Consider the following 16,003-nt stretch of genomic DNA (forward strand, 5'->3'; position numbering starts at 1 on the left):
TTTCAGTAATGGAACATGTGGAGCGCGCTTTCTCTGGAAAAAAGAGAAGAAACACGACAACTGAATACGAAGCCTCGCTCTCACGCCTCGGATCGCCGAGCCAGTATCTGGACTGCCTCAGAAGTTTTGGAGGGAGTGTCGAGTGTGTTTAATTGGCACTGTATCACCAATGCCATTCCATGGGGTACGAGGCAGCAGGTACTTCGTATATACGAGGAAGTAAGGGCCCGAAAGGGGCAGCTGATGAGGATCAGCACCGCTGTCACTTGTACACATTCAGGCACATTGTAGCAAGCAGGACAGTGCGTATAGCGCCAAGAAATGCGTACCTGTAGCGCCAAGATTACACTCATCATGGCTCAAAGAAGAGCAACATAGTCCCATATTCGCTTATACAATATGACGGGATGAACCTCTGTGGGAGCATTGGGTCGGACCAATGGCTCGTGGCTCCAATGACAGAAGGCCTCCCTCCCTCTTTAATCTATTAATATGGCGTCGAAACTTGGTTGAAACAGGAACACGCCATTACAGGGTCCGTGACCTCTTGGGATGGAGGGTGCCCAAGCAATACGAGGATGCAACCTTGAGCGCCCCCAGAAAAACTCGGGGAAAAAATTCAACAAGAGAGCCGGTGATTAGTTTCTGATAGCGATAGGCTCCTGGTCATTTGAACCCAAGTAAAATACTAGCTTGACTTGTTTGGTTCGTGACCACGGGCTACTCTATTCTCTATCACTCACCTGTCATGCCCCCTGCATACACTATCTCAGCATCATGGGTATATCTTGCGACAACACCACGCCCTCAAAGCCAAGATGCATACCGCAAACAATTGTGTAACCACCGATGTTACCTGCGTCACCGACGTCTCATTCAGGATTAAGCACACATGCTAGGCAACACAGTTGCCTCGACGAAATGATGTTCACAGCCCATCACACAGCCTGCTGATGTCATACAGCGCCTCCAGTCTAATGATGGATGGGTTGGCGAGCTTTGATATGCATCGCTCTACGAAATGGATGTAAATTTCTGCGTACAATACTGCTACGGATTATGCAATTGCAGACAATATGACAGCCGAATTACCCCGAATTATCATATCCAGTCATTACGAGTATAACTTCAATCTCCTGCTTGTGCCGTGATTCTCCAGAGCGAGACAAGCCAGTTGCAGTGGCTTCAAGCCCCACCCGGACCGCTCCGTGCCGATGTACGCCGTAGATGTCAAGTCTCCTGTGGCATTCGACAGGAGAAAATAGAGCCATCTCCGCACATAGCAGTTTCATACAGTCTGGTCACATTCAATGAATCACATTCTTGCGACCGTTTTCAGTGTTTATGTGATGATTTTGTATGCTCATTATGATGCGATACATGGCCCGCTGATATCAGCTTACCGCAGGTGAAAAACGGGGCCACGCCGGGTTCCGATTCCACCTCTTTCATCAGTTGGATCTCGACCAAAGCATCCAATTATACAGACTGCGAATTACTCATCTATTTCCTATATAAGTAATTGTATATATTGCCTCTTGGGTTTCCGTTGCAACATCTCCACGCGAGAGCCTGGTTGGATAAAACGACGAATGGTCAGGCGGCAAGCCATGAAGACAGAATAATAATAGAGACATCAAGAAGCGATGTCTTTGGATTGTGTTTTGACGGAACCGCAAAGTCGGGTTATCTTGAGTGCAGTGCTCCTACAGGTATACAGGACTACGGAAATTGCTTGTCAAGATGTTGTGTCTTGTCTCAGATCTCTCGGTAAAACATACAGCAACACCCGCCGCTCACAGACTGCCACGTCAAGTGCCACTAAGAGACGAGTTTCAGCTAGATGCAACAATGAGCTTATATAGCCCCAATATTCTCTTTCTGTTTCTCCGTCAAATTCCTAATGGTCTGCCAAGAAAAAATAGATTAATCATTCTCATTTTACCAGGCCCTAATTAAGCTTATTACAATCTTTAACCCTATCTCCAAGTACGGCCTGTAAGACAAATCGGTGGACTGGGTTCTGGTTGCGCTTTCTCGCTCCAGACTATGCCTCTCAGGGACAACTTTTGCAAAGCATGATGGCAGTTACGCAATTACTATTAAACAGCTCGCTTGATCTAGTGCCCTTGGTATTACTACTCATATTTATTACTAGCAAAATCATGGCATATCAAACGAGGAAACGACTCGGCCCATTACCCCCGGGGCCTCCAGGAGAATTATTTCTAGGCCATCTGCGCATTATACCCACCACCTATCCAGAGTATTTCTACATGAGGCTATCTCAAGAGTATAAATCCGATATCCTGTCGTTCAATGTTTTGGGTCAACCTGTCATCGTCCTCAACTCCGTCCAAGCAGCCACCGACCTTCTCGATAAACGCGGAGCCAACTACTGCGATCGCCCCCGATTTGTTCTTTTCGAAGTCATGGGATGGCATAAGACGCTCACTTTCCTCAGATGGGGCTCTTCGTTCAGATTACACCGTCGTATTCTGCAAAGGGGCTTTCAGAAAAGCAACATTGGACAGTACCGCTATTTGCAAGAGCGAGAGGCAGTGGCATTGCTTAGGGGAATCATAGACAAGCCAGCAGAATGGGAAATGGTTCTTCGACGTTTTTCTACGGCCATCGCTCTTGGAGTAGGATTCGGTATCAAAATTGAGACGGATACGGACCCCTTTATTCAGATGGCTGAAGATGCGAGCTATGCGTTGGGTCATGGAGGAGCTCCTGCTGGGACACCAGTCGATTTCTTTCCATTGTTCAGGTATTTGCCGAGTTTTCTTCACGACCAATCTCTCAAATTTGCCAATCAATGGAGGTTTGCTATTACCAACTTGCGCGATAAACCATACGAGGCAATCATGGCTTCAGGGACTCGAGTACAATCTCTAGTACAAGAGATGATAGACCAACGGGAAAGCCAAGTACAGCAGGGCCAGTCTCCTGATGTATCCGAGGAAGATATAAAGGGTGCCGGCGCTGCTGTGTTTGCGGCTGCCCAAGATACCACCTGGAGCACATTGGTGGTGTTTATACTCAGCATGGTGTTGCATCCCGAGGTCCAAAGCAAAGCCCAGCGCTTACTAGATCAAGTGGTGGGAAGAGATCGATTGCCTACCTTTGACGATAGGCCTAATCTGCAGTATATCGACTTCATCGTCAAGGAAACCTTTCGATGGTCTCCTGTGAGCCCAATGGGTGTTCCTCACCGTTCACTAAAAGATGACATCTATCGCGGCTATCTCATACCTGCCGGCTCATTTGTCTATGCCAATACTCGCGCCATGACCCACGATGAGGCAGTTTATACAAATCCTAATGATTTTAACCCAAATCGCTACTTTCTCCTGGAGGAGGGTGGCCGAGGAGAGCCATTACCAAATGGACAGTTTGGGTTTGGCAGAAGGATATGTGTTGGTCAACATTTTGCAGAGGCTACGATATGGCTTGTGGTCGCAACTATGCTGAGTACCATGAGAATCGAGAAGGAAAAGGACTCGGGTGGTGCTGAAATCATGCCAGTGGTTGAGTTGACCAGCGGATTGACGAGTCATCCTAAGAGTTTTCCTTGTCTGATACGGCCACGAGATGAGAAGAGTGGTTTCGTCATTCGAGAGGCAAAACCATAGCAGGGCGAATATCTGTTCAAATGGGAGAACTCGTTGTGAAATGCTAGTTCCAGTAGCCCCGCGTCAGACGGCATTCGTTGAGACAAGCAATACATTGCAGTCGTGAACCTAAGTTAGTAAAGTTGCAGCTGAATCGTAGTTTATGCACTCCGTACTATGTTAATAACCGCCCGTACATTTACAGTAGTTCCTCTAGCTCTCGTCCAATCACGATAAGTGGAGGGAGAGGTTGATATGTTGATTCGACAAGCCGAAATCACCCACGCCCTTGAGCGCAATTCCGCTTCCTTTATCGGAACCCTTGCCCTCGGCCATGATTGCCGTTAATAATGATGCTCAAAATCGGGCGCATTGCGGAATCGCTCGCCGTGTCGTCATTTGTCAGCGGCCTTTGGGATTGTTAGCGTTTCGGCTTTGGAGTGACACCGTCTGCAAGTCAGGATGACGCCAATCCACAGGCGGGGCAGAAACGGAGCTGCCAGAGCTTCCCGAGAAGCTCCAAATGCTTTTCCCCCTCACCACCCGTTCGCCTTTACTGGACACATTAGTAGCAAGATGGGACTGGAACGGGTCCCGGAATTGTTAGCAGCGCCAGTAGTAATTGGCAGTAGAATGCAAACCGTAGGCTATGTGCCGGACAAGGAAATGCCCAGCGAGTACCTCGGACTCGGAGCACTCCCCCACTCTGAAACGAGCTTGATTTCGTAACTCCGGAGCAGCCAAAAGCTGCCTTTTCGCTGGTCCGTTCCTCTCCAAAACTCTGTCCTCTCCACCTCTTCATCATCGTCATCAGTAGCTCTCCGTTGAACGAAGCAATTGTAAACACCACCGCCAAAATGGTCAAAGCCGGTAAGACATCACCACCAAGTTCCGCAAGCCAGTCCAGCGCCTTGCCCCGAATATATATAGGCAGCTTGTCGCTAGTCGAGGGGGGGCGTCATGCCGTGCCTCCTCCTGCGCTCGTTTGAGGGGGTTTTTGTGCTCAAACGGCCTCGATGGAGCGCGGGCCGCGCCGCAACCTTGATAGACACGGCGTGCCCTGGCTCTCGTCCATTGAGAAGCTGGCGTGTCCCTTGATGGACCAGCTATCTATTCGTGCTGTCAACGACGCATCTGGCTAATCCCGCGTTGCAGTCACTGTCCTCCGAGGAGACGCCAAGGTCTCCGGCACCGTCATCTTCGAGCAGGCCTCGGAGGGTGCCCCTACCACCATCACCTACGACATCACCGGCAACGACGCCAACGCAAAGCGTGGCTTCCACATCCACACCTTTGGTGACAACACCAACGGCTGCACCTCTGCCGGCCCTCACTGTAAGTTACCCCGAAGCGGAGTGTTCTCCTCGAATCAGACCGGCCTTGCTGACTCTCCAACCACCCGGCAGTCAACCCCTTCAACAAGACTCACGGCTCTCCTTCTGATGAGGCCCGTCACGTTGGTGACCTCGGCAACATCGAGACTGATGCTCAGGGTAACGCCAAGGGTACCATCACCGACTCTCTTGTCCAGCTGATTGGCCCCAACAGCGTCATTGGCGTAAGAAACGTCCCTTTTGGTATTGTCTCGGGAAGTCTGCTAATCACTCGTTACTTAGCGCACCGTTGTTGTCCACGCCGGCACCGACGATCTCGGCAAGGGTGACAACGAGGAGTCCCTCAAGACTGGCAACGCTGGACCCCGTCCTGCTTGCGGTACGTAACCCATCCATTGGATGTGATTCAATGACCATTCGAGTACTAACGCGGGTGCTACGCAGGTGTTATCGGCATCTCTGCTTAAGTTTGTCAAAAAAGCACTGTAGCTATGTTTGACCTAAGCTCTTTGCAGACTGAGACAAATCTATTGAGCGACTGAATTTATGCAGCTCGGGTCGACATAGGTTTAGGGACATGTAGTTATAGTAAACAAACAAATAAACAATTCAAGAAATTGAAAACAGCCTGCCTCAAGAAGCGTGCCTGGATCGTATACAAGCTCCATCGCGAGTTTCGTGCCGATAGAGGGGTAATGCCGTAAGCGCAATTACATCACATCTTGCCTCGGGCTGCTGCTTTCTAGCTCACGGACGGCTGCAGTGGTTCATCACCGCAATTTGAAAATATTCCAGGCATTTTATTGCCCGCCTATATGCTGTGTAACCTCCATATAAAGGTACTGGATATGTAGATTCTAGGCATCATCTCTGCTCGTCTGCCTCCGAAGCGCCAACTTGCTACCCAGAGCTACCTCCCGCCATTAGTAGCCTTGGGCTCAATTCCGTTGCCCCTCCCCAACACGTTGCGCCAGCCCCGCGCTCCGTCTTCGCTTAACTGCCTGTTTCGGGGCCCTCCAGCGCTGTCCGCCCGCCACCAGCCCAGCAAAAGATCCCCTGGACTCCAAAAGACCCCACAATGAAGCCACCTGGAACAGGCTGGAACTAACTCGAGCTACCGCATCGTTAGCTGGCAACTTGACACAGGGAGCAGGTACTCGGTACTAAGAGTCTTGACACCTTTCCAAAAGGCACACGACATTGAAGCTGCTTTCTCCATCAGCTCTGCAATTTGCTTCCTTTGTTACTCAATTCATCCTTCCAAGCTCGATTTCAGCTTGGTAGACCCTCAGATATCCTCCCATCTCTTTCTTGGTCTTCCGCTCAGGTATGTTTGACGCCCAAGATGCTTCCAATCCCGTCTGTTTGTTGCTCCTCGCCATTGTCACTCTTTCTCCGCATAGCGGTGACAACTCCTAAGCTTCTTGTGTTTCTTCAAAGATCACAAGAGGTCGTGTACATTCTGTGCCATCTCAATCACTTCGGAACCTTGCTTGCTCGTGGCAATTGTCATCTCAATGTCTTGTCTCTTCCCAAAACACCCACTTCACACCCAGAACAGCACCCGGATGACATACAAACCGTTTCTCCTCAAGGCAGCAGCCCTTACTAACCAGGATCAACCCAATTAGGTCTCCCCTTGTCTCCCCCTTACCGGCCCATCATGTCGAAGACTTTTATCGGCAACGTCAAGAGTGTCTTGAGCGGCGACACCTTGATCCTGACCAGCCCCAACAACCCCGCGGCCGAACGCATCTTTTCCCTTGCCTATGTATCAGCTCCCCACCTGAAGCGCGAGGGAGACGAGCCATTCGCATTCCAATCTCGTGAATATCTCCGAAACCTGGTCGTTGGAAAGCCAGTTCAATGCACAGTCCTCTATACGATTCCCACGACCGGCAAAGAGTTTGGTTCTGCCCAACTCAAGGACGGAACTCTCCTTCCTGATGAGCTCATCAAGGCTGGTTGGCTCAAGGTCCGCGAGGATGCTGGCCGTAAAGAAGAATCAGAAGAGCTTCTTGAGAAGCTCGAGAAGCTTCGTGCTCTCGAGTCCGAGGCCAAGGGTGCCTCCAAGGGACTCTGGTCAGGTGTCAATGGCACCATCGAGGTACAAAACGACCTGGGTGGCCCCGAGTTCTTGACAGAGTGGAAGGGCAAGACCGTGGATGGCATCGTCGAAAGGGTGTTGAGCGGTGATCGCCTGTTGGTCCGACTGCTGCTCTCTGAGAAGAAGCATGTGCAGCCCCTTACCCTCGTTGCCGGTGTTCGAACTCCGTCCACCGAGCGTACGCTTCCTTCCACCGGTGCCACACAGCCCGCCGAGGAATTCGGAAACGAGGCCAAGGCATTCGTCGAGTCAAGACTACTCCAGCGACAGGTCAAGGTCGAGATTGTCGGCGCCAGCGCCCAGGGACAACTCGTCGCCAACGTCATTCACCCCCGAGGCAACATTGCTGAATTTTTGCTTCAGGAGGGACTGGCCAGGTGTAATGACTTCCACTCAACCATGCTGGGAGCGAAAATGGCTCCTCTGAGAGCCGCCGAGAAGCAAGCTCAGTCCAAGAAGATCCGTCTGCACAAGCACCATGTGGTCAAGGCGGAAGCCGGAAACCAGGAGATGACCGTTACCAAGGTTATTAGCGGCGATACGATTATGGTCAAGGGAAAGGCCGACAGTGCGGAGAAGAGAATCAGCTTCAGCAGCATTCGAGGCCCTCGTACCAATGAGCCTTCCGAGAGCCCCTTCAGAGACGAATCCAAGGAATTTGTGCGATCAAAGCTGATTGGCAAGCACGTCAAGGTGAGCGTTGATGGAACCAAGCCCGCTACTGAGGGCTTCGACGCCAGAGACGTAGCCACAGTCACCGAAAAGGGAAAGAACATCGGCCTTGCGCTGGTGGAGGCTGGATTGGCCTCTGTCATCAGACACAGGAAAGAAGATACCGACAGAGCCTCCAACTACGACGAGCTGCTTGCGGCTCAGGAAAAGGCCAAGGAGGAGAAGAAGGGCATGTGGTCTGGAAAGCCTCAAAAGGCTAAGCAGTACCTGGATCTCTCAGAAAACACACAAAAGGCAAAGATTATGCTTGCCACCCTACAGCGACAGAAGAAAGTGCCCGCCATTGTTGACTTTTGCAAGGCTGGTTCTCGATTCACCATTCTCATTCCTCGCGAGAACGTCAAGCTGACACTAGTTCTGGGTGGCATTCGTGGCCCCAGAGCCCCTCGCAACGATGGACAAGGCGGCGAGCCATTTGGCAAGGAGGCTCTCGACCTGGCCAACCGACGGTGCAACCAGCGAGACTGCGAGGTGGATATCCACGACATGGACAAGGTCGGCGGGTTCATTGGTGATTTATACATTGGCCGTGAGAATTTTGCCAAGGTCCTTGTCGAAGAAGGTTTGTCTTCAGTGCACGCCTACTCTGCTGAGAAGTCGGGCAACTCTGCCGAGCTATTCGCAGCCGAGAAGAAGGCGAAGGAGGCCAGAAAGGGTCTGTGGCACGACTATGACCCTTCACAAGACGAGCAAGTCGATGAGGAGGCTGAAGCAGACGCTCCCGAGGCGGAAGTCACACTAGAAAAGAAGCCGGCCGATTACCGAGACGTCATCATCACAAACATTGATGGCAACGGAAAGCTCAAGATTCAAGAAATTGGAAAGGGCACAGCAGCGCTGGAGTCTCTGATGAGCGACTTCCGAAAATTCCACATCGACTCCAAGAACAACAAGCCCCTGACGGACGCCCCCAAGACTGGCGAGTTCGTGTCTGCCAAATTCTCTGCTGATGGGCAATGGTACCGTGCCCGAGTCCGAGGCAACGACCGTACAGCCAAGGTGTCTGAGGTTATTTATGTAGACTATGGCAACAGCGAGAAGGTCCCGTGGTCCAACCTGCGAAGCCTAGACCAGAGCCAGTTCGGTGTCCAGAGACTCAAGGCTCAAGCCATTGACGCATCGCTGTCATTTGTCCAGCTGCCCACCGGCGCCGATTATTTCAAGGAGGCTATCGACTTCATTTACGAGCTGACTGAGAACAAACGACTGGTCGGCAACTTTGACTTTGTTGACAACAAGGAGAATGTCAGCTACATCACTCTGTATGATACCAAGTCAGACGGTTCTCTGCCCGGCCCCAACGACTCCATCAATAAGGAGATTGTGTCCAGCGGGTACGGCATGGTCCCCAAGAAGCTCAAGTCATGGGAGCGCAGCAAGGCCTTTGAATCATACCTGAAGCACCTGCGAGAGATTGAGAGTCAGGCGAAGCAGGAGAGGCTAGGCATGTGGGAGTATGGTGATATCACCGAGGATTAAGAGGACAGGCTTTGATCTAGGTAGGAAAGGAAAAGGTCATTTTCATAGTTTACACAGCATAAAGCGAGAAACTGTATTCCCCATTATTAATCTCTGTAGAGGGGGAGGTTAAAAATTGAACATGTTGTTGCCGCGGGAAAGACGAATGAGGAAATTGTCCGTCCACGAGTATTAAGAGGTGTGTGCATATACGCGCGTGTGTAAGTGACGCAGTATACTAGGTACCTTAATAGTGGGAGGTCATGTAATGATCAGCATCCCGTGCGACGGATCCGAAATCATCGGAATATGCCGAAATCGCAACCCGTGATGTGCGTTTTGACTATTTCCACGTCAATGCTTCTAAAGAAATCAAGGCCACCTCTCAGTTCGAAGGCCATGGAAATGGGGCGGAAGAAGAACTTGACAAACGCCCTGTTGGTCAGCTGGCTCTTACACAGGTATTATTAACAAAAAAAAAAAAAAACCGAGCGTGGCCGGGCGAGGCCGGCTGCTGATCCGGGACAGATAGGCTACAGGGCCTCGCATAGCCTTACAGGACGGAGCAAACCTTGCGACCGTGGATGGTGCGGCCCGCGAGCTCCCCGTATCACTACCTAGAGACTGAACCACGCTGGTGAGCCCGGAAACAACACAAACAACAGTGTGCTTGAACTGCCAAATGGCGCCCAGCCAAAAGGTTCCCAAAGTTCCCGCCGGGGGTTCGGTGGAGCCGAAGAGGCGAATAGGGCCGTGGGAAGAGAGGAACGGGTGACTGTAGTCCGTTGGCCACGTCTTCGAGGCGAGGCCACCGATATGCTTGGACCCCCGGCAAAACAGCGGCCGGCCGGGATGGGATTTTGATTACCTCAGGTTATGAGATGGTGACAAAGGCAAAGGGCAGAAACAACTGGGGCCCGGCAATGCTGCTGGGAACTTTGGGAACTTTGCGGCTAAGGAGAGGAAAGGTTAGTTAAGGCCTCAAGGTGCGAAAGGGCGGACGGTGGGGGGAGCCACAATGACTTAATGGCCCCCGCTCCGGGCAAGGGGGGCGAAACAGTTGTTGAGCTGTTAGTTAGCAAAGACAGACGGAGATGCTTGTTGCTGGGCTAAGGCACTAACACGGTGTATAGTAGAGCCCAGACTATATATCATCTCATCCGCCAAACTCTCTCCTGCTCCCAATCTCTCCATACTTCTCTCCACAACCAAAACTCCTTCTTCTACTTTTCGTTCTTCGAAAATCATCCACCATTCCTCCTCACACAGACACAATGAGCAGCTCTCTTGACCAGCTTAAGGCCTCTGGCACCGTACGTTCTCTCTCTCCCGAACCTGGACTTTGCTACCCCGCCAAAGCCAAACAACTTGTACCCCTCCAAACGAGGGGCGAAATTGCTTTGCGAGCTTCAAACGCCCGGTTTCTTTGCTGGCCTTGAAGCTTTGCAACGCAGCTTCATTGATCGACAAGGCTCGGCGACAGTCAATGGCTTCTGGTTGCTATCATCGGATTGCGTGCTGACAATTGATTTTCTTTTGGCGACAAACAGGTTGTCGTTTCTGACACTGGTAAATTCCCGCACCATCCGCCCCCCAAACGTATGATGATGCATCAGCTAACCAACTGCTTCTCACAGGTGACTTTGCCGGTTAGTTTCTCCCTCCGTTTTCTCCATTTTTCATTGAGAATTCACGGCTGCTTTTTGGCTGGAATCAGCAGCAGCAGCAGCAGTGCTATCCTCTCTCTCCCGACTTGAGTTCGAACGCAACACAGAAGCTGACCTGGAGACGCGTTTTCATAGCCATTGCCAAGTACAAGCCTCAGGATGCCACCACCAACCCCTCTCTTATCCTGGCTGCCTCCAAGAAGCCCGAGTACGCCAAGCTGATAGATGTCGCCATCGACTACGCCAAGGGCAAGGGCGGTGACCTCGACCACCAGGTCGACACTGCTCTCGACCGCCTGCTGGTCGAGTTCGGCAAGGAGATCCTCGCCATTGTCCCCGGCAAGGTCTCCACCGAGGTTGATGCCCGATTCTCCTTCGACACCAAGGCCTCCGTCGACAAGGCCCTGCACATCATCGAGGTAAGTTTTTGAAGTAGACTTCAGACTGTATGACTAGAGAGGAAGCTAACCGCATTGTCACCGAATTATAGCTCTACAAGGACCTCGGCATCCCCAAGGAGCGCGTCCTCATCAAGATTGCCTCCACCTGGGAGGGTATCAAGGCCGCTGAGATCCTGCAGCGCGACCACGGCATCAACTGCAACCTGACCCTCATGTTCTCTCTCCCCCAGGCCATCGGCGCTGCTGAGGCCGGTGCCTTCCTCATCTCTCCCTTCGTCGGTCGTATCCTTGATTGGTTCAAGGCCAGCACCAAGAAGGAGTACGCCAAGGAGCAGGACCCCGGTGTCGCCTCCGTCAAGGCCATCTTCAACTACTACAAGAAGTTTGGCTACAAGACCATTGTCATGGGTGCCTCATTCCGAAACACTGGCGAGATCACTGAGCTCGCTGGCTGCGACTACCTGACCATCTCCGTAAGAGCCCGCCTCCCCTGACGAGACAATCTTCATAGCTAACACGTCATTTCTCTTTTACCAGCCCAACCTGCTCGAGGACCTCCTCAACTCCAACGAGGCTGTCCCCAAGAAGCTCGACGGCGCCGCTGCCGCCGCGCTGGACATTGAGAAGAAGACCTACATCAACGACGAGGCCACCTTCCGATTCGACTTCAACGAGGACCAGATGGCCGTCGAGAAGCTGCGTGAGGGTATCAGCAAGTTCGCTGCCGATGCCGTCACCCTCAAGGACATCCTCAAGCAGAAGCTGTCTGCTTAAGCTGGAGGCGTGAAGCGGTAAGGGGCGTGTGTGTGCGATAATTTTGCGATGAAGTGTTATTTTGGTTTGTTGAAAACAAAAATGCAGAGGGTCCGAAAATGTGGCTAGCGGCCCATGGTTATATATCTACGTCCGAAATGGATTCGTTTTAAATACCAAAAAAAGAAAAACGATTGTAATACCAATTAAGCGTTCATTATAAGATGATAGATTGTATCATTCGAATTCATGTTATAGTGTACTATATCATTTCTGCAAAGTGATATGCTTAAAACAAAAAACAGTATGTGGTATATATGTCCACAGGTATCTTACAGCCAGCCCTCTAACCAACCAACCTTTCTATCCGTCAAAAGTCATTATATCTCCTCTCAAAAAGCAGAAAGAAAACCCAACTATAAAGCTCGAGAACACGTCCGTATATAATCTCTCCAAAACATGGAAAATCAAGATGCCACATCATTTGCAGTTCACCTGCATCACTGTATGCGTAAACCCGCCCTTGCCGCCCTCCTTGCCCTCGACCACCAGCGCCGTCAGGGCACCGCCCCGGACGCAACCCGAGTCGAGGCCAAACGTGTATCGCTCCTGGCGGAACCCCCTCTTGGCGTCGTGTCCGTAGACGACGGTGTAGCGGTGCGACTTCTTGAGGCGCTTCTGGAAGCGGTTCCATGCGTTGGCCCACTTCTCGCCGTCGCGACCCTCGACGGGGATGGCGACTTCGCGGTCTGTGTAGGCGTCCTTTTCGGCAATCGACTCGAGTGTCTCGCCTTCTTCCTCTTCTTCTTTTTCAGATTCGGATGGTAGATCGGTGGGGGGAGGTGATTGGGGTGCTTCGTCCGAGGTGCTGTTGGTCTTCGTCTCGGATTTCTTCTTCAGCTCGTTCTTGCGCATATCTTCGCGGGGGTAGATGAGGGTGCGCATGTTCATGACGGCCCAAGGGTCCTGCAGCTCCGGCCGCACGCCGGGAACGAGGCCGGCGTGGGCGATGAACATGCGCAGCGGCTCGACGGAGAGGATGACGGGAAGCTTGGCCAGCCACTGGACCTGCTCCTTGCTCAGCTTGCGGCCCGTGGCCAGGAACTCGGACTCCCCGCGGTGTGCTTCGGCGTCGGCAGACGAGAGGTCCTTGCTGACGCCCGTCTGGGCCTCGGCCTCGGCCAGCGAGAGCAGGATGCGGTCCTCGTGGTTGCCGCGCACGGCGCTGGCGTTGAGGCGCATCAGGCGCGAGACGACTCCAGGAGAATCCGGGCCCTTGTTGATCATGTCGCCCGTGGCAATGAGGTGGTCCCTGCCACCATCGAAGTCGACTTTTTTCAGCAGCTTCTCCAGCACGGCGTCCATGCCGTGGATGTCGCCGACAATGACCAGCCGGCGCTTGTTCTCAAACGTGGGCACGAGCTCGTCGGGCAGGCTCGCCATGAGGGTGAGGCCGTCCATGTTGGGGCGGCGGAACGAGCCGTATGTCATGGACAGGTCGGCGTCGGTGAGGTGGACGTGGACGGGCTTTGGCGGGGAGGGAGACGATTGCTTTGTCTTGTCGTCCTTGGCGCCGCGGATGAAGGATGCGTTGTAGAGGCGCGTGGCGCAGAGGTAGGAGCTGGTGATGAGGAAGAAGACGGCGGCTGCTATGAAGAGTCGGCGATGGGTTTGGTGGGCCATGGGTGGCGAAGGGCGCCTGTTGGCCGGTGACGTTTTTTTTGGTGTTGTTGACGATAGTGATGGTTGTGGTGATGGCTGTTTTTGGTCCAGTGTAAATAAGTACTGTAGCAGAAACAAAAAAGGGACTAGATCATCGGGATATTGAAGCCATCCAGCTGGATTCAAATGAAAGAGGTTTAGGTTTAGAATTGGAGAAAGAGCCGTAGAAAGGTCGTGACTTGGAAAAGGGCAAAGGAAAATACTAATTTTAAACAGGTGAGACTATTGAGAGGAGCCCAGCTATATTCTCCTCCTCAGCACACAGCCTGTAGGTTTTTCTTATCTGCTAGTACGCGTAACCTTTCTTAAGGAAAATTAGCAGGTACTTGTCCTGCAAGGGTCGGCTTTTACATACTTCTCCAGACAAACTGTGTCTCGTGCTGTTCTACCATAATCTGCGAATTGTTTTCATGGGTGGGTTTATTGGGATGACGACAGCAGCTGAATGCCAAGGCGCTTAGATCCATTCCTAGGAGCTTGCAGCGGGTTTCAAGCGATGTCAGTGGCTACAAATGTAACGGCGCGTGCTGTGGACGGAATACCCATACAAGACATGGTTCACAGTATCGGAGATTATCTCTAGCAAGTAAATTGATAGATTGATTGATTCTACGCCAATTCGTAAAGAACAAAGGAAATACGAACTGTAAAGCGATACTCCGTACGATACTGTAGATTCTCTCTCCCTTTTTGCTTCATCCCATTCATTTCCTCCTTTTTTAGCTGCGTCTCAGTGATTGGGCTAGCCGCTGGAATCACGGATACCGGCAACGAACGACACGTGAGACGGCGTTTCCCCAATCGCCGATCCGACAGGAGGCATTGCGTGGATTGCGGCAGTTGGTTTGCAAGGAGGGATCCATTGATTGCATAAATGACTTATTGTTTGCGTTTGAGAGGGGTGGATACAGATACAGATGCTGCGGCTTGGTGTTGACCGAGTGACTATTTCAGATTTAAAATCACTCTCTGAAGTTCCATACTAATATACACAGTTTATTTCATTGTACAAGCCATCACCAAGGCCTCCATCATCATGCTCGAGGACCATATAGTATAAACACACAGACTCTATAGAAGACATAGAGATTCTCCGCCCCCCTTCTCTCTATCATTGTGACCCCCTAAGTGACAAATCCCCCATATTGCAAGCATCAGAGATGAGTTTGCTCCCAGTTCAACGCCAAAAACGCCATCCCATGCACCATAATTCGCTTTCATCTTTTTATACCCTCCTGTTTCTTCTTTCCCCTACCTTTCCCCATTCCTTTCTTCATATAAACCTCGTCCGTCTCTTTATTTCCCGCTCTGCGCTGCCAGCCTCTGCTGCTCCAGCCGGTACTTTTCATTCTCAGCCTCCCTCCAGTCCTGCTCAATCGGCTCATTGCCGTCCGTCTCCTTGACGCCGCCTCCAAACGCAGACCTTCCTGCGTACAGCTGATACCCTTTGCCCTGCTCCGAAGCCTCCACCGAGCGATACGTGACGGGCATGTTCCCCCGGAAGCGCTTCCGCATGTCGACCAGGCCGCGCTTGCACTCGCCGTAGCCCTTCTTGAGCTGCTGGCACTTGGTTGGGAGGGTCGACGACAGGGGCTCGCGGAGGCAGTCAGAAGCCTTGTTGCGGTAGATCATGACGCAGTCGGATTCCTGGAGGCATTGCGCGAGGGCATCGCCTGTGGATTTATCAGCGGGTTTGTGCTTTGGCATGGCTTGAGGCTGGCTGGCGGGGTGGGGAGGGACATACGGAGTTCCTGGCACGAGTTTGGCATGTTGGGGATATGCGCGCAATGTATAGATGCGGATTATTCTGCGTCGAGGGCTTTGTCTTGTGGATCTTTGGGCGAGGCTGCCTTTTCTTAAAAAAGTCGTTCGATGAAGCTTCAAAAGGCTGTCCGTGGGGTTGGAGTTTGATTGGTGGGCTGTGTGTGGGCTGCAGCTAACATTGATTGACTTTGGCGCCCCCCACAGCTGACTTTGAGATGCCCGTGATAATAACGGACTAAGACGAGCAGCAATCTTGATGGCTAACCCCCAAACTTTAGTCTTCTATCTTCCATTTTATAATGACTTTATGGTAAAGTCTTATCATGCGTGATAAGCAGTGGGATCTATGTCTACCTTGAAAGTGATAAAGGTTACATGGTGTGTATCTCATCTCAACTGCCGAATAAATCTTGCCCTATACTTTCATATTGAACCATAAGCAACTCAA

General features: G+C 51.8%; 7 protein-coding genes across 7 annotated transcripts; 5 read left to right on the forward strand and 2 right to left on the reverse strand.

Annotated features, from left to right (window-relative positions):
- Positions 1 to 2,038: 2,038 nt before the first annotated feature.
- Positions 2,039 to 3,638, forward strand: V8C40DRAFT_287491 (cytochrome P450; the record flags this gene model as incomplete). Its single annotated transcript, XM_083222723.1, has 1 exon — positions 2,039 to 3,638. The coding sequence occupies exon 1, from the start codon at positions 2,079 to 2,081 to the stop codon at positions 3,636 to 3,638; it is 1,560 nt and encodes a 519-aa protein (XP_083072945.1). The 5' UTR covers positions 2,039 to 2,078.
- A 706-nt stretch (positions 3,639 to 4,344) lies between these two features.
- On the forward strand, positions 4,345 to 5,577 carry V8C40DRAFT_245085 (superoxide dismutase SOD1). The gene is made up of 5 exons (XM_083215796.1): positions 4,345 to 4,487; positions 4,773 to 4,952; positions 5,024 to 5,175; positions 5,234 to 5,330; positions 5,396 to 5,577. Exons 1-5 carry the CDS (start codon positions 4,475 to 4,477, stop codon positions 5,416 to 5,418), a joined length of 465 nt encoding a protein of 154 aa, XP_083072946.1. The 5' UTR covers positions 4,345 to 4,474; the 3' UTR covers positions 5,419 to 5,577.
- Positions 5,578 to 5,812: 235 nt separating this feature from the next.
- On the forward strand, positions 5,813 to 6,790 carry V8C40DRAFT_245086 (uncharacterized protein). Its single transcript, XM_083215797.1, has one exon. It carries the CDS (start codon positions 6,297 to 6,299, stop codon positions 6,561 to 6,563), a length of 267 nt encoding a protein of 88 aa, XP_083072947.1. The 5' UTR covers positions 5,813 to 6,296; the 3' UTR covers positions 6,564 to 6,790.
- On the forward strand, positions 6,101 to 9,445 carry V8C40DRAFT_245088 (uncharacterized protein). Its single transcript, XM_083215798.1, has 2 exons — positions 6,101 to 6,278; positions 6,583 to 9,445. Exon 2 carries the CDS (start codon positions 6,615 to 6,617, stop codon positions 9,267 to 9,269), a length of 2,655 nt encoding a protein of 884 aa, XP_083072948.1. The 5' UTR covers positions 6,101 to 6,278; positions 6,583 to 6,614; the 3' UTR covers positions 9,270 to 9,445.
- An 873-nt stretch (positions 9,446 to 10,318) lies between these two features.
- On the forward strand, positions 10,319 to 12,331 carry V8C40DRAFT_245092 (sedoheptulose-7-phosphate:D-glyceraldehyde-3-phosphate transaldolase TAL1). The gene is made up of 6 exons (XM_083215799.1): positions 10,319 to 10,561; positions 10,799 to 10,817; positions 10,886 to 10,897; positions 11,051 to 11,334; positions 11,406 to 11,789; positions 11,854 to 12,331. Exons 1-6 carry the CDS (start codon positions 10,523 to 10,525, stop codon positions 12,088 to 12,090), a joined length of 975 nt encoding a protein of 324 aa, XP_083072949.1. The 5' UTR covers positions 10,319 to 10,522; the 3' UTR covers positions 12,091 to 12,331.
- V8C40DRAFT_245094 (Metallo-dependent phosphatase-like protein) lies at positions 12,295 to 14,164 on the reverse strand. The gene has a single exon (XM_083215800.1). It carries the CDS (start codon positions 13,750 to 13,752, stop codon positions 12,550 to 12,552), a length of 1,203 nt encoding a protein of 400 aa, XP_083072950.1. The 5' UTR covers positions 13,753 to 14,164; the 3' UTR covers positions 12,295 to 12,549.
- A 558-nt stretch (positions 14,165 to 14,722) lies between these two features.
- On the reverse strand, positions 14,723 to 15,840 carry V8C40DRAFT_245101 (cytochrome c oxidase assembly protein PET191-domain-containing protein). Its single transcript, XM_083215801.1, has 2 exons — positions 15,536 to 15,840; positions 14,723 to 15,464 (listed from the first exon to the last, which is right to left on the reverse strand). Exons 1-2 carry the CDS (start codon positions 15,558 to 15,560, stop codon positions 15,088 to 15,090), a joined length of 402 nt encoding a protein of 133 aa, XP_083072951.1. The 5' UTR covers positions 15,561 to 15,840; the 3' UTR covers positions 14,723 to 15,087.
- Positions 15,841 to 16,003: the final 163 nt, after the last annotated feature.

Source organism: Trichoderma camerunense (assembly GCF_050948025.1).
Source record: "Trichoderma camerunense strain CBS 138272 chromosome Unknown V8C40scaffold_9, whole genome shotgun sequence".
Taxonomy (NCBI): Eukaryota; Fungi; Ascomycota; class Sordariomycetes; order Hypocreales; family Hypocreaceae; genus Trichoderma; species Trichoderma camerunense.

What these genes read in the sequence shown, in the direction of transcription:
- V8C40DRAFT_245085 (XM_083215796.1), top strand. An exon ending in GCCCCAACAGCGTCATTGGC is followed by an intron (nt 5,176 to 5,233) that starts GTAAGAAACGTC and finishes CTCGTTACTTAG; the next exon opens with CGCACCGTTGTTGTCCACGC. An exon ending in TGGACCCCGTCCTGCTTGCG is followed by an intron (nt 5,331 to 5,395) that starts GTACGTAACCCA and finishes GGTGCTACGCAG; the next exon opens with GTGTTATCGGCATCTCTGCT.
- V8C40DRAFT_245092 (XM_083215799.1), top strand. Translation starts at nt 10,523, where the DNA reads ATGAGCAGCTCTCTTGACCAGCTTAAGGCCTCTGGCACC. An exon ending in AGGCCCTGCACATCATCGAG is followed by an intron (nt 11,335 to 11,405) that starts GTAAGTTTTTGA and finishes ACCGAATTATAG; the next exon opens with CTCTACAAGGACCTCGGCAT. An exon ending in GCGACTACCTGACCATCTCC is followed by an intron (nt 11,790 to 11,853) that starts GTAAGAGCCCGC and finishes CTCTTTTACCAG; the next exon opens with CCCAACCTGCTCGAGGACCT.
- V8C40DRAFT_245088 (XM_083215798.1), top strand. Translation starts at nt 6,615, where the DNA reads ATGTCGAAGACTTTTATCGGCAACGTCAAGAGTGTCTTGAGCGGCGAC.
- V8C40DRAFT_245101 (XM_083215801.1), bottom strand. Translation starts at nt 15,560, where the DNA reads ATGCCAAACTCGTGCCAGGAACTCC. An exon ending in AAACTCGTGCCAGGAACTCC is followed by an intron (nt 15,465 to 15,535) that starts GTATGTCCCTCC and finishes ATAAATCCACAG; the next exon opens with GCGATGCCCTCGCGCAATGC.
- V8C40DRAFT_245094 (XM_083215800.1), bottom strand. Translation starts at nt 13,752, where the DNA reads ATGGCCCACCAAACCCATCGCCGACTCTTCATAGCAGCCGCCGTCTTC.
- V8C40DRAFT_245086 (XM_083215797.1), top strand. Translation starts at nt 6,297, where the DNA reads ATGCTTCCAATCCCGTCTGTTTGTTGCTCCTCGCCATTGTCACTCTTT.